This window comes from Lagenorhynchus albirostris, chromosome 16, assembly GCF_949774975.1.
Source record: "Lagenorhynchus albirostris chromosome 16, mLagAlb1.1, whole genome shotgun sequence".
NCBI lineage: Eukaryota > Metazoa > Chordata > Mammalia > Artiodactyla > Delphinidae > Lagenorhynchus > Lagenorhynchus albirostris.
In genome coordinates, this window is record NC_083110.1 from 73005236 (window position 1) to 73020289 (window position 15054).

The 15054-nt window shown below is 44.1% G+C and overlaps 1 protein-coding gene and 1 pseudogene across 8 annotated transcripts in view; one reads left to right on the plus strand and one right to left on the minus strand.

Moving 5' to 3' along the window:
- Positions 1 to 748: 748 nt before the first annotated feature.
- On the minus strand, positions 749 to 1024 carry LOC132506952 (metallothionein-I, hippocampal-like; annotated as a pseudogene).
- A 3467-nt stretch (positions 1025 to 4491) lies between these two features.
- The window catches only part of SEC23IP (SEC23 interacting protein), a 58167-nt gene continuing 47604 nt past the window's right edge, over positions 4492 to 15054 (plus strand). For all 8 annotated transcript variants that reach the window (XR_009535988.1, XR_009535987.1, XM_060125817.1 and 5 more), the window contains exons 1-4: positions 4492 to 4695; positions 10004 to 10536; positions 13386 to 13608; positions 14414 to 14607. Coding sequence is in view for 6 of the 8 variants with exons in the window: in XM_060125817.1 (XP_059981800.1) it covers positions 4533 to 4695; positions 10004 to 10536; positions 13386 to 13608; positions 14414 to 14607 (1113 nt within the window). In the remaining 2 variants the exon portion in view is untranslated. The remainder of the gene's footprint in view (positions 4696 to 10003; positions 10537 to 13385; positions 13609 to 14413; positions 14608 to 15054) is intronic.

The following is a 15054-nucleotide window of genomic DNA, read 5'->3' on the forward strand; positions in this document are numbered from 1 at the left end:
AAGTTCTTGCCTTCCTGTGTCGGTAATTTCTTCTAAATTGCCATTTCTTGTTCCTTTTGTGGGTCTTGTTTGAATCACTATCTTCCAGGTTAAAGAATCTTCTCGAGTATGTGGTAATCGTATTTAAAGTGTGGGGACTACCTCCCACCTGTGCTTTTTCTGATCACATCTGTCAACCTGACTTGGTGCCCAGCACATCACCTTGTACAGAAAGCAACACAAACCTTCCTCCAAAAGAATGGCCATTTCTGACAGTGACAGAACACGAGGCTCTTTTCCCACAATTTCTGAATCACCTACATGTGAGCTGATGCCTCCTACATCTCATTTTAAGCCTGGACTTCTTTCTCCAGTTTCAGAGCCATATATCTAATGGCCAGGCATCTCCATTTTTAGGTTCCAGTTTGTCCTCCTGTTCCACTGTGTTCCCTGAATCAGAAATTAGCACACTTTCCCTTCAGTCACCTGTGTCTCATCCTCCCAGTTCACCTGCCTTGCCAGGTGGAGGTGAGTATGGAAGCAAGAGAGGGTGGCTGTCCCCTAGAGTGTGAACTGTCACGGCTCTGCCCATTTGTCCACTCTTGTATCCCCCGTGTCTGGCATAGGAGCAGGTTCACATAATATTTGCTGAATGAATATCTGAACAAAACAAAAAGCATGGGGACTAAAAAGGTGATTGGGAGCTCAGAGCATATACATGGGTCTTGTTGGTTTTTTGTCTAGATGAGTTTATTTTCTTACAAGTATTTCATGGAAATAGGAATGTAGCAAGCCGGTCAGGGTAGCAGGAAACAAATTTTAAGGGCAGGTTCGCGCATGTTGCTCTATTTACACCTGGGAGCAGGCTTTCGCAACCTCGGGCACAGCAGCTGCCCTCGTCAGAGGCCCCTTTGCAGACGCAGCCCTGGGCACACTTGGCACAGCTCACGGGGCAGCAGGGGCAGCAGCTCTCGCAGGAGGTGCATTTGCAGGAGATACAATAGGCGCAGGAGCCACCAGTGGCTCAGGGGCACTTAGGGTCCATTGTGAGCCGAGCTGACACCAGAGGTGCAAATCAGTGACCAAGAAGAGGCTCTTGGGTTAGTGGAGGGTGTGTTCCTGGGGCTTGTTGATTGTGAGCTTAATTAGGGGGTGATTCTGCTCTGGGCTGTCTCATTGCGAAACCCGGATTTAATTCTCTCTAGATCTTTTGTTCCCTGACCCCAACAAGATGCTTCTAATCTCCTGCCTAGAGGTTGAAGACCCAGCAGCTAGTGTTTTTGGAGCTGAGTGAAGAAATTGGGCTGGGTTTGTGGAACAGGGTGTTTTGTTACTCAGTATGTGTGTATTTGCTTAATCTTCCTTCAGTTTTACCCTCTCCAGAAGGGAAAACTCAGCCCTTTTCCTTTTTTTTTTTGCGGTACACGGGCCTCTCCCTGCTGTGGCCTCTCCCGCTGCGGAGCACAGGCTCCAGACGTGCAGGCTCAGCAGCCATGGCTCACGGACCCAGCCGCTCCGCGGCATGTGGGATCTTCCCGGACCGGGGCACGAACCTGTGTCCCCTGCATCGGCAGGCAGACTCTCAACCACTGCACCACCAGGGAAGCCCCAGCCTTTTTCCTTTAAGGGGGATGGTCAATAGTCCAGTTACTGAGAGTGGCGGAGGGGGTCTGTTTCTTAAACAGTTTTAACCAATCCTCCTAATTATAGGACCTCTCTCTTCCACTGGACTGCCACTTCCAGAGGTGCCTGAGGTCATCAGGTCCTAAATCTTTTGGTGATCCTGTGGTGCAAATAATGTTGCCTTTGAGCGTTCCCCATTACTGGTTTGCTAAATCATCTACCACTTGCCTATTTTTTTGGTGCCTTCCAAAATCTGTTGCTGCCATATCTTCTCCCATTTTCCTCATCCTTATGGGTTTATGCCTAAAAAAACAAGCAAATCCATCTGTGTTTTCAACAGAGCTTCAGGAAGAAGAAAATGAAGATACAGCTGTTCAATCTGACATCTTTCCCCAGAAATTACTCCTGTTTCTGTTCATTCCTACTCCAATCGCTCTAATTTGAGCCACCATCATTGCTCAGCTGGTCCGCTGCATCAGTCGGCCAACTGTTCTTTCTGCTCCCGAAGCTTGCTCTTTCCTTATCTATTTTATTACACTGAAGACAGAGTGAACTTTCTACAGAGCAAATGTTATTTCTCCACCTTCCTTTAAATCCTTCTTTCAGTCCCTTTTGCTCTTAACTTGTAAGGACCCTGTATCATCTGGCCTTGGTCTACTTTTCATTCTTATCTCCCAGCTTTCTCCCAGTTGCTCACTAGGCTCCAGCCATGGGGTAACCCATGTTTCTTTTAACATTAAAATATGGCATCTTGGGCTTCTCTGGTGGCGCAGTGGTTGAGAGTCTGCCTGCTGATGCAGGGGACACGGGTTCGTGTCCCGGTCCGGGAAGATCCCACATGCCGCGGAGCGGCTAGGCCCGTGAGCCATGGCTGCTGAGCTTGCGCGTCTAGAGCCTATGCTCCGCAACGGGAGAGGCCACAACAGTGAGAGGCCCGTATACCGCAAAAAAAAAATATGGCATCTTAAGGTAACCCTACATACTGTAACTTTATCTGTAATTGTCTCTCACCACTTCTTCCGGTCCCTCTCCTCCAAGCTTTTCCGGTTAACTTCTACTCATTGGCTTTCAGGTGTCAACTTTAATATTTCTTCTTCAGGAAAGACTTTCATGTCACTCCAGATGAGGTAGGTCCTTTGTTGATGGTCTGATTGTTCTAAATAGTTGCTATCCCTCCCCTAAAAGGGTTACACCTCCCTCTCCTGATGGTGTCAGTATTCCACACAACACACTTTGAGAAATTGTACATTATTTTCATCACACTTCAGTTTATTGTTATTATGTGTTTAGTTGTCTGTCTTCCTTACCAGACTGTAAGCTCCAAGAAGGAAAGGTCCTGTGTCTATCTTGTATACCATGGTACCCCAATGTTTAGTATACTGCTTCAACCACCCATAGTAATGACAAAGACCCCCTTGACCAAACTCTAGAATGGCTACCAACAGCTTAAGGCTATGTCCCCAGGATGAACCCTGTCCCCCTTAAAATGCCTGCCTGAGAAAGCTCAACACTGCCAGGAGAATTTACTGTTTCTTCCAACCCAAACCAGGTGATAGGCATATAGGCCCTGAACCTCCCTTAAAGCAGTTACTTTAGAAAGCTTGCGATTATAAAACCTTTCTCCACCCCTTTCGGATATAAATCTTTTGTCACCCAGAACTGCCTTCTCAAGGACCTGAGAGCTGTCTCCTCCCAGCCTGGTGGGTACCTTGCTCTAACTTGTACCACTGCATGTCATAAAGATATGAGAAGTTAATTTCTGCTCCATATAAGTGCCAATTAACAAGCCCAGTCACATGGACCAACACCCCTTGGCACCCTTCGATGCCTTTGCCTTAGCACACGCCAGTCTTTAAAGTCTCCAGCCTTTTGTTTTTGGGAAGTTCAGTTCACGATGAACCCACTTCCTTAATGCAATAAAAATCTATCCTTATTGCTTTAAACTAGTATCTGGCTTTGTTTTTGTTTTGTTTTGACAGTAAGCATACTAGTTGTTGAATTAATAAATAAACAGATACTATATAGGTGTGAACAGCTGGGGGAGAGGGTAGTTTCATTATTTGAAAGCTTCTTTTGGGTTTCTTCTATCCCTCTCCCACCCTCCAAGAAGTTGATTATCTGTTATTTTTTCTTTCATAATCTCTAACTATGTGAAAGATGACAATTATATCCAAATTATCCATAGTGCATTTTAGGATTAAACTAGTCAGATTATTTTAGACAGGTGTAGAAAACTATTAAAAAAGTCACACGCCTATTTTAAATGTCAATTCCCTGGTTTCACTTTTAAACTTTTTTTTCTTCTCTTTGGCTTAAAAACTTCAAAAGTTCTACCATTTCTATTTCTGGGCGAATGACAAACAAGAGTTCAATTCAGTTCAAAACAACGTGGGCGGGTTAGATGCGGGTGTTTGGTTACAATTGGTGAGTTTGGCTAGACTTTAGCTGCAAATGGCCCCCACACCTTTTCCTCCCTCTGTCAGCAGCTAGCACTCTGCTACCTGCGCCTGCGTGCTTTCGCTGTTCCTCCAAAATTTTATCTAGTTAGACGCTTCTGTGGGTACTTTTAGGAAGCCTAGAGAGCCCCCCCGCAAGCCGAGATTTTCAGTGCCGATTAGTACTTTGATTCACAACCAGATGCATTCCCTCTCCCACGCTCCAACCTCAGTCGCAGCCTCCACCTCTGCCTCCCTTCCGGCCCCGGCAGCGGCCGAGGATGTCACGTGCTAGGACCCGGGCGTGAAGCCTGCGCCGCCATGTTGGTTCCTGGCGGCATCGTAGGAGAGGGCAGAGGGAGGCTGACCAGCCGTCCGGAGTTCCGGCCCTTGTGCGCAAGTGCGGAAGTTTGTTGGCCCCGACCGTGACCGGTTTCCGGCTGGTGGTTCCGCACCGGCCCCCAGTAGACGTGTAACGGAAGGTGGGCCGCAGCCATGGCTGAGAGGAAACCTAACGGTGGCGGAGGCGCAGCTTCCACCTCCTCGTCGGGCACGAACTTACTTTTCTCCTCCTCGGCCACGGAGTTCAGCTTCAACGTGCCCTTTATCCCAGTTACCCAGGCTGCCGCTGCCTCGGCCTCCCTGCTCTTGCCCGGAGGTAATAAGGAGATGAGGATCCGGTGGGGCAAGTGTGTGCGGGGAGGTGGGCGGGCGGCGGGCGGTGGCGAGGGTCGGAGGGGAGGTTTTCCTTGTGCCTGGACCCGACCCTCTGGTACCTTGCCAGGGCCATCAGTGGCCAGGTTTGAGTGTCCTGAGGACTTTGGGATGTTGGGGGCGGGGGCCAAGCTCTTCGTGGAAGGAACTGTTCCCAGTGCTGGACACTCCTGAACTGGCATTCCACAGATTTTTGTTGAACACCTCCTGTTGGACACTCAGGTGCTTGCAGGGAATGCAAAAAAATTAGTGCCTCCTCCTCTCCTAGGATACTGTAGGATATCTCTTAGGATAGACACGTAGTATTTGCAAAGTAGAGGTACAGAACGCAGGCATCTTTCAAGGCGATGCATCATTTTCTCTAAGGAGCCCTTGCTTGTTCTCAAGTCCCTACTCCTGTGTGCATCTTAGCACTTTGTACATATCTTTATTATTGTCTAGGGAGATTGCTTTTTAACGATTACGTGGCATAACCCAGACCTGGTGTTGGGGAGCACAGACTGTATTCCAGCCCTAGCCCTGCCAATTACTTGCTGTGTGACCTCAGGCATATTACTTTACCTCTCTGTTCTTCATTTTCCATATGGGCTGTGATGAGAAGTGAACTGATTTTTGTCAGGCACGGAATATAGTGCTTGGCACATAGTGTTATATAAATGTTTGAGAAATAAACATGTCTGCCTCTCTATTTGGACTGTGGGCTTCTTGAAGTTTGCAGCTATAACTTATTTACCTTTTTATTTCTAGGATCTTGTTTAGTGCCTAGCACATAGATCCTCAGTAAATGTTGAATATTTTCCTGTTGAATAATTTATTCTTGTTTGGAAGACTGAGGAAAGTTTCATGGAGAAGTGAAGAAGGGCAAATCAGAGACAATACATGATGGTTCCTCTTCCCTTGTGTTATGTTTCTTCTTGGTACTTATCACCACCTGATGTGTACAAATATTTGTTTATCCTTTTAAAATTTTTAAATTTATTTTACTTTTTATTTCTGGCTGCGTTGGGTCTTCGTTGCTGCACGCGGGCTTTCTCTAGTTATGGTGAGTGGGGGCTACTCTTCGTTGTGGTGCGCGGGCTTCACATTGTTGTGGCTTCTCGTTGCGGAGCATGGGCTCTAGGCGCACAGGCTTCAGTAGTTGTGGCACACGGGCTTAGTTGCTCCGTGGCACGTGAGATCTTCCCAGACCAGGGATCGAACCCTTGTCCCCTGCATTGGCAAGTGGATTCTTAACCACTGCACCACCAGGGAAGTCCCATATTTGTTTATTTTATCCCACTAACATGTAAGCTCTATGAGAGCAGGAACTTATGCCTAGAACTTATGTCTGGTATGCTGTAGACCGATTTTTCAATAGAAACTTATTGAATAAATGAAAGGGTGGCAGTCAGGAATATGTATGTCTTGTTTTGATAGTGTGGCTGAAAGGTTCATCATTGCCATTTTTGGTGGAGGACTAGCATGGCTGGAGCAGAATGCTTTGGGAGGTTGCAGGAATAAATAAGGCTGTACATGGGGTTTTCATGTCATCCTCTGCTTCACAGATGTTTGATTCATGCCCCATCTTCCTTGCTATATAATTTGTTTGTGTCTGTTACTGTCCGTAAATGCTAAACATCTTCATTGCTAAGTAACAGGATAACTTACCTGTCTTGAAAACTATTGTTTCTTGGAGATGATTTATTTTTTTATTATTTTTGTTTTTTTTGCGGTATGCGGGCCTCTCACTGTTGTGGCCTCTCCCGTTGCGGAGCACAGGCTCCGGACGCGCAGGCTCAGCGGCCATGGCTCACGGGCCCAGCCGCGCCGCGGCATGTGGGATCTTCCTGGACCGGGGCACGAACCCGTGTCCCCTGCATCGGCAGGCGGACTCTCAACCACTGCGCCACCAGGGAAGCCTGGTTTATTTTTTTAATAGGAAAATTAATACTTTTTAGAACTAAAATTCTGTAACAAATATTTTTCTACCTTTAAAAAAGATTTGATCATTAGAAACCCATTCAGATAATTTCCAGAGACAAAAGGAGAACCTGTCACATTGGAAGCAACAGTTAATCATGTCAGTGAAAGAGACACATAGGAAGCAATTCCATTTCACAAACCTGGATTGAGCAGCTTCCGTTTGCCAGGCCCTGTTCCCAGTGTCCGGGAGACACAGAGGAGCAGACAGCATTGCCCTCACGACTGCACAGTATATACAGACGCAGTGTACCCAGCTGTGTAAGTAATTGTGATACAGGTTTATGACGGCTGGAAAGAGGGATTGATAGGCTGCTCTGAGAGCTGTGGCTGTCAGGCTGGCTGACCAGGGAGAGGATATCCCTCGGGCCTTCAGGACCTCACAGAGGAGGCAGTTCTTGAGCTGAATATTGAAGGATACATAGAAATTAGGGAGTCTGGGGAGACAGACATGTGAGAGTCTGGAGGTGTGAGAGAAACCTGCTGATTTGGTGGGATTTGGTGGTAGGTGCTCACATTCTCTTTCCATCCCATGCTTTTTCCCTCTCGCCCCGTCCCTCCCCCGCTGCACCCCTCCATGTGACTAGAGTGAATGCAGGGGAGTGCTTCAAGTGGTCAGCGGGGCCCAGATCACGAAGGGCCTCAGACACCACACTGAGGAGTTTGTAGTTTACCCTGTGGGGTGTGGAGGGTGCCCTTGAAGGGTTCTGAACAAGGCAGTGGGATTAGAGGTGTGTTTCAGAAAGACTGGAGTTTCCTGAGATTGCAGAGATTGCACCAGAGTGAAGCTGACCGTAGCAAGAGCGGCCAATCTGGAAGCCACTGCGAGTCAGGCAGGAGCCTGTGGCACTCTAGCCCTGGTCAGCCACACTGGGTGTGAAGAGCAGGGAACAGATATGAGAGATTTCTACACAGTCGAATTGTTGGGATTTAGTGACTCACGGGGGTCCAGGCTGTGCAGTGCAGAGTCCCCTTCTCTTTGTTCAGTTTCAGCCCCAAGGCATAGCACCACCTGGCATGTAATGGATACTGTGTACATATTTCTTTAATGAGGATCTGAATGATTAAATGAAGGGTGTGAGCGGGAGGGAGCAGTCTGAGAGAGGAGATTTCTGGTTTGAGTGTCTGGATGGATGTTGGCAGACATCTGTTGAGGTTAGTGATATGTGTAAAAGGGGGGACATGAAGGGGGACAGTTAAGATGACAAATTCAGTTCAGGCTTACTAAGTCTGAGGTATATGTGGCTGAACCTGTCAAAAAGTATTGAGGAGGCAGTTGGAAGATAGGTTCTGGGACACATAAGATCAGTCTCAGTTTGAGACAGAGTTGGGAGTGTCACAAGTATACAGGTGCTTATTAAAGTTATGGTTCTTGATGCCAGATGTGTCCACATGTAATTAGAAAGTGCCCCTGAGGTGAGGCTGGCAGCTTGTTGAGATCAGTATTTTGTTTGTAATTAATGCTAATCAGAAAAAAGTCTCTTGGATCAGGTTGATCCCAAGTTGTCTTAAAGGATGAAAGACACCACAGAGGTTTTCTCCTCTGCTTTTAGATGTTAAGACATCAACTAAGAAATCTGAGTCCAAGTGAGGTTCATGTGACTGAAAAGAGAGGGTAGGAATCGGAAATGTATCAGAAAAGTAGAACGATATAAGCAGACAGTGCCTGGGGTGCCGGGGGGGGGGGCCCTTGTGCAGGAAGATATTTTTAGTTATAAAGAAACAACTCAGAGGAGTATTTTGAATAGTGGAGTATCTCAGTTAAATTGATGTGTGTGAAATATAATGAGAGCAGTCTAAGAGCTGAAGGCCTCATTCAGTAAAGGTCAAGAAGGAGCTCAGAGCTTGAAAGGCCACCCTTTGGCAGGTCTCAAGGGCAGGGACTAGTGTGCCTGTGTGCTGGGAGAGGGTCCACCCTCCTGATCTGCTCTTTGCCTCCAGCAGTGGGAGATAAGAGGGAATTGGAAATGAGAGGGAATGAGATGGGAGAAGGAAAAGATTAGGAAGAGGAAGACAACGTTAGAAGCTAAGGCCTCCTAAAAGTTTCCTGAGGAAAGGTAGACTGGGCTTTTTTATTTCTGTTTATTTATGTATGTATGTATGTATGTGTGTATGTATGTATGGCTGAGTCAGGTCTTTGTTGTTGCGCGCGGGCTTTCTCTAGTTGGGGTGAGTGCGGGCTACTTGTTGCAGTGCACGGGCTTCTCATTGCGGTGGCTCTCTTGTTGCAGAGCACGGACTCTAGGCGTGCAGGCTTCAGTAGTTGTGGCATGCAACCTTCAGTAGTTGGGGCTCGTGGGCTCTAGAGCGCAGGCTCAGTAGTTGTGGCGTACGGGCTTAGTTGCTCCGCGGCATGTGGGATCTTCCCGGACTAGGGCTTGAACCCATGTCCCCTGCATTGGCAGACGGATTCTTAACCACTGCACCACCAGGGAAGCCCAGACTGGACTTTTGAGGCCATGTAGAAGGAAAATGTTTTTATCACTATTTTAGGACTTGGTAGCAGAAGAGAGGATAAATAGTTTGATGCTAATAATACCCACAGTGAAGATCAAGTTGGGCAAAGGGAAGTGAGGAGAACTTCCCTTAGTTAGAAAGTGACTTTTCCAGTGGCTTGGCATTCTCTAATGACTATCTGGTTGTGATACTGTGTGGTTTTAGGGATGGCAATTAACGGTTGACCTACTTTGCCTCAGGAATACAAATACCACATGTTCACTTATATAATGAGTGCTTTGTAGGTAAGAGCCCTGACACACCCCTTGTTGTCAACAGAGTTAATATCTGTACTTTAGTTTCTTGTCCTTACTGTAGAAATAAAGTTTTGTGTGTTTGGGTAGCAGAACAGTATTTGAATTGTTTCTTACCAGGAAAAAACAGTATTCAAAATAACATGTAAAACTAGGAGTATAGATTTTGTTTCCATTTTTAAAACCTTCTCCTATATACATATATGTCTACATAATTTATACATGTCTACAAAATAAATAGTGTATAACTATATTTATTTTAAAAGTGTGGAAAGGTATGTATCAAAATATTAACCGTGTTAACAGTGATTGTCTCTGGGAGGTGAGCTTACGAATGAGTTAGTATTTTTCCCTCTTGTTTCTTATTCATGTTTTCTAGTTATTTATTTCAAAGAAAAAAAAGTTTTTCACTATTGTCTTTAATGCAGAAATGTAAGTTTGAACAACAAAATAAGAGGTATAATTGCTAGGTCTGCGGTATAGAATCTTATCTACAGAGTGATGGCATACCTTTAAACCATGTACCCTTCTGTTCCCTTTCAGAGGATTCCACAGATGTGGGTGAGGAGGACAGCTTCCTTGGTCAGACTTCTGCTCACACGTCTACCCCACAGACATTTAGTTACTTCTCTCAGGTATCAAGCAGTAGTGATCCTTTTGGGAATATTGGACAGTCACCGTTAACAACTGCAGCAACATCGGCTGGACAGTCAGCATTCTCCAAGCCCCCAACTGCTCTCCCTTTTACCACCGGATCCCAAGATATGTCGAATGCATTTTCACCATCCATTTCGAAGGCTCACTATGGTGCTCCACCTGCTTCACAAACGGGAATAAATACTTATCTGCCTTCTCAGCCTAGTAGTCTCCCTCCTTCAAATTTTGGGAGCCCACCCCAAGGAACGCCCCAACAAGGATACAATCCATATCGCCACACAGCTGTAAGCAGCAGGGCTAATCCTTATATTGCACCGCCACAGCTGCAGCAGGGCCAAACACCGGCCCATCCTACCCATCCCCCGCCCTCTGGACCCCCTGTTCAGATGTACCAGATGCCTCCAGGATCTCTGCCATCGGTATGGAAACATGTTTTTTATATCCTAATTATTCACTGTAATTTTTAATCGCTCTCATCTTAACCTGTGTTTTTGAAAACACTGTGCTTTTTTTTTTTTTTTTTTTTTTTTTGCCGTACGCGGGCCTCTCACTGTTGTGGCCTCTCCTGTTGCGGAGCACAGGCTCCGGACGCGCAGGCTCAGCGACCATGGCTCACGGGCCCAGCCACTCCACGACGTGTGGGATCTTCCCGGACCGGGGCACGAACCCGTGTCCCCTGCATCGGCAGGTGGACTCTCAACCACTGCACCACCAGGGAAGCCCAACACTGTGCTTTTAATAATCAATATGATGACAAATTATTTTCAGAGGGTATTTTTTTAAGCTACATGCTTTGAAGTAAACAATCTTTTAAAGATAGCTCATTGAATGGTTCATATTTCAGTTTATATTATCTATTTATGGAAGTAGTAATTGATTTTAATGAGTTAACCATATGCCAATATTTCCAGATTTAATGTAACATACCAATGACAAATGTCATCTAGGGACATGTGAAAGTCGGAGCAATTATTAGCAGACTGCCAGCTTCTCATTTTTTAATTATACTACTCAATCAAAACACTCAATTGGTGGGACTAAAATTGATTACTCCAATAATTTCTTTTATTTACATTTATGGAGTTTGGATCTAGACAGTCAAACTCTGTCTCAGGGGAGGAATGGAATAACTTTTGCATTGGGTAAATTTTATGAAATTCCTTTATGCCTTTTTTCCCCACTAATTATTCAACTGACTTCCAAAGGGAAGTGAACTGAATCAAAAAAAAGGGAAATGACTGAAAGGAAGAATTAAGAACCCAGCCCAGTGTGGCAGAGATAATAGTATTTCGATCAGAGTGTAACCTGACTTCTCTCTTGGGGATGAAGAATGGGTTCCATTTTACCATCTAATTTAAATCTTACCAATACACAAACTCTTGGTAATGTTGGATTTCAGCATATTGGAAAGTAACCAGATTTGTAGCATGTAATATAAGTTAGTATACTTTGTTTGCTGATGAAATTTTGTAAAGATTCCTAATTAAGAATTTTTAAAATGACAATTTTAAATATAAAAAAAGGTTGCAGGGCTTCCCTGGTGGCGCAGTGGTTGAGAGTCTGCCTGCCGATGCAGGGGACACGGGTTCGTGCCCCGGTCTGGGAAGATCCCGCATGCCGCGGAGCGGCTGGGCCCGTGAGCCATGGCCGCTGAGCCTGCGCGTCTGGAGCCTGTGCTCCGCGGCGGGAGGGGCCGCGGCAGTGAGAGGCCCGCGTACAGCAAAAAAAAAAAAAGGTTGCAAAAATAAAAATAGGACAGAGAACACCCCAGTACCCTAATCCAGATTTACCTGTCATGAACATTTGTTCTATCATTTGTGAACGTGCACGCTGACACGTGTTGGAGTATCCTTTTCTCCCCTCCCTCCCTCCCTTCCTTTCTCACTCTGTATATGTGCAATCTTGGGGGGAAACATTTGAAGATCAGTTAAATACATTATGATTCTTTACTCCTAGATTCTTCAGTGTGTATTTCCTGAGAATAAGGGTATTTTTTACATAACCACAGTACAGTTATCAACCTCAGTACATTTGCATTGATAGAATATTCTAAAATGATTTTTAATAAAAATTTAAAAAAATAATTGTATTCTGATTTTAAAAGTATTTTCAGTACAGAAAATTTGAAAAATGTCAAATAGCCAACTGAATAGAAATTGCCGCTAGAAAACCCTGTTTTTATTTTGTTTTATGTCTTTCTTATCCTTTTTTCAAGATAAAAGCATAGTGTTTTTTTTTTTTTCTTTTTTAATTAATTAATTAATTTATTTTCGACTGCGTTGGGTCTCTGTTGCTGTGCATGAGCTTTCTCTAGTTGTGCCTGAGTGGGGGCTACTCTTCGTTGTGGTGCCTGCGCTTCTCATTGCGGTGGCTTCTCTTGTTTCAGAGCATGGGCTCTAGGTGCGCAGGCTTCAGTAGTTGTGGTGCACGAGCTTAGTTGCTGCAGGGCATGTGGGATCTTCCTGGACCAGGGCTCGAACCCGTATCCCCTGCACTGGCAGGCGGATGCCTAACCACTGTGCCCCCAGGGAAGTCCCAACACAAGCATTATGTATGTTTTTTGTGAACAAGGAAGCAAGCATTATGTATGTTTTTTGTGAACATATTTTAGGTGTTATTAAGATTTTTTCTATAACGTTTTTAATGGTTCTAGAGAATTCCCCATATGAGTAAAAGATGATTTATTTAATCAGGTTTCTATTAGACATTTAGATTGTATCCACTGATTGTCTATTATAAATAACTTTTTGATATACATTCTTATGGGTAAATTTTTACAATTATATCTTTAGGATAAGTTCTTAGAAATGGAATGTCTAGGTCAAGGAATATGCACATTTTATTTTTATTTATATTTATTTATTTATTTTTGTCCATGGCGCTTGTGGGATCTTAGTTCCCTGATCAGGGATTGAACCTGGGCCACAGCAGCAAAAGCGCCAAGTCCTAACCACTGGACCAACAGGGAATTCCCAAGGAATATGTATATTTTAAAGATTAAATAAATCACAAGAGACATACTGCTAGGTTGATTTCTGTAAAGGTATTAGTTTACTTTGCCACCAGTGTGAGAAAGTCCTGTTCACTTTGCAACTGATTTTGGGGTTTGTTAGATTTTTAAAAGTTTTACTTGCTTTGGAGCCTGGTTATTAAATAGTTGTCTAGAGAAATATTTAGGATAATCATTACTATGTTAGTTTGTGTGTGAAACATATACAGAATTGTTCCTTTGGACAGACATGACGGTCCTAACTTTTGTCCCCCCCAGATTCCTCCTTCAGTGCAGCCAGGGCTGTCCCCTCCAACCCAGCAGCAGGCACCTGCTAGACCTGCGGGTCCCTCTGTGCAAGCGTCATCTCTTTTTCTACTTCAAAACCAATATGAACCTGTCCAACCCCACTGGTTTTACTGCAAGGAGATAGAATACAGGCAACTGTGGATGCCTTTCAGTGTGTTTGACTCTTTGAATCTTGAAGAAATCTATAACTCAGGTAAGCACAAATCCTGCATCATTTGTATCTGATTTTAGGAAGAGAGAAATGAAGAGTATTCATCCATGGCCTACTTTTTATGAATGTCAAATTCTTTAATCCTTGTAGAGCCTGCCAGTCTCTGTACCTTAAGATGATAATATTAATGTAAGTTCTGAGTTATTTGAGCAAGGTATTTGAAGAAATGTTTTAGTAATTTTCCTTTTTGTTTAAAGGTAGTTTAAATCCAAGAAATAGAGTCGTTCATATAACCCAGGTGTCAGTTTTCTTATTTCCCTTATTTGTTTGTAGCTATAGGGCGTTTATAAAGCATTTTCTATGGAACTCTTGTTACTGAAGATGCTGTGAAAAAAGTGTTCCATGGTCAGATGAGTTTTGGAAGTGCTGTAACTACATCCATCTCTTGAGATAGTGCACAAGAGTGTGTTAAGACTCTGAGAAGTCTTCACTATAGAAGTAGGTTTCTTTGTTTATCCTGATGATAGTTCATCTTGGGACTTAAAAATCACCTATTCTTTAGAAGTATGCTTCATGGAGCATTGCTGCTTTGATTAAAAAAAACAAAAAACTACCAATTATTTGAATTATTTCATGATCATGCTTTTATATTTTACCCTCGTTATTTCTTCTCCACTTAAAAGAATCATCATTTTGAGCAGCACAGATTAATCTTAAACTTCTGTTTTTTTAAAAAAATGAGCTTAGTTCTTTGTCTTTAAGGATAGACAAGTCACCATATTCATTATTTATTACTTTTAAATGTACCTTGTAACTGTAGAGTTAAAATGTGGTCTTTGTGCTCCAGTCCAGCCAGACCCTGAGAGTGTGGTTCTAGGCACTGATGGAGGGCGCTACGACGTTTACCTCTATGACCGGATGAGGAAAGCCGTGTACTGGGAAGAGGAGCCAGCTGAAGTGAGACGCTGTACTTGGTTTTACAAAGGGGACACAGACAGCAGATTTATTCCCTATACAGAGGAGTTCAGTGAAAAACTGGAGGTACGTGGGCTTTATTCCTTTATGCTTTTCTTTAAAACATATAGACTCTGTATACGTTGGAGCCTCATGTAACACCACTCACAGTGGAGCAGACTTTATTTACAAGACAGCCTATCTTGATCCTGTGTGCAAAGAAGATTGCCTTTTAATTGGTGTCATCTTTCATGAGGTACTAATTGTGGCCTGGTGTCTAAAGATAGAATGTTTTTCAGGGGAACGTCACAGATCTAATATAATAAGGTACTTATATCAAATCTTCAGAAGAGCTTAGGCTGCTGTGATATGCTGCTGACAACACATGCCAAGGAGATGGATGCTTTTCAAATTAATATTCAGTAAAAGGCTTGAAATTCACCTCTGGTTTATGAAAACAAATATAAGAATAGGAACAAATATTGTGAGACTTTTTAGCCATCTTAAAATTGGTGGTTAATGTTGTTTTACATA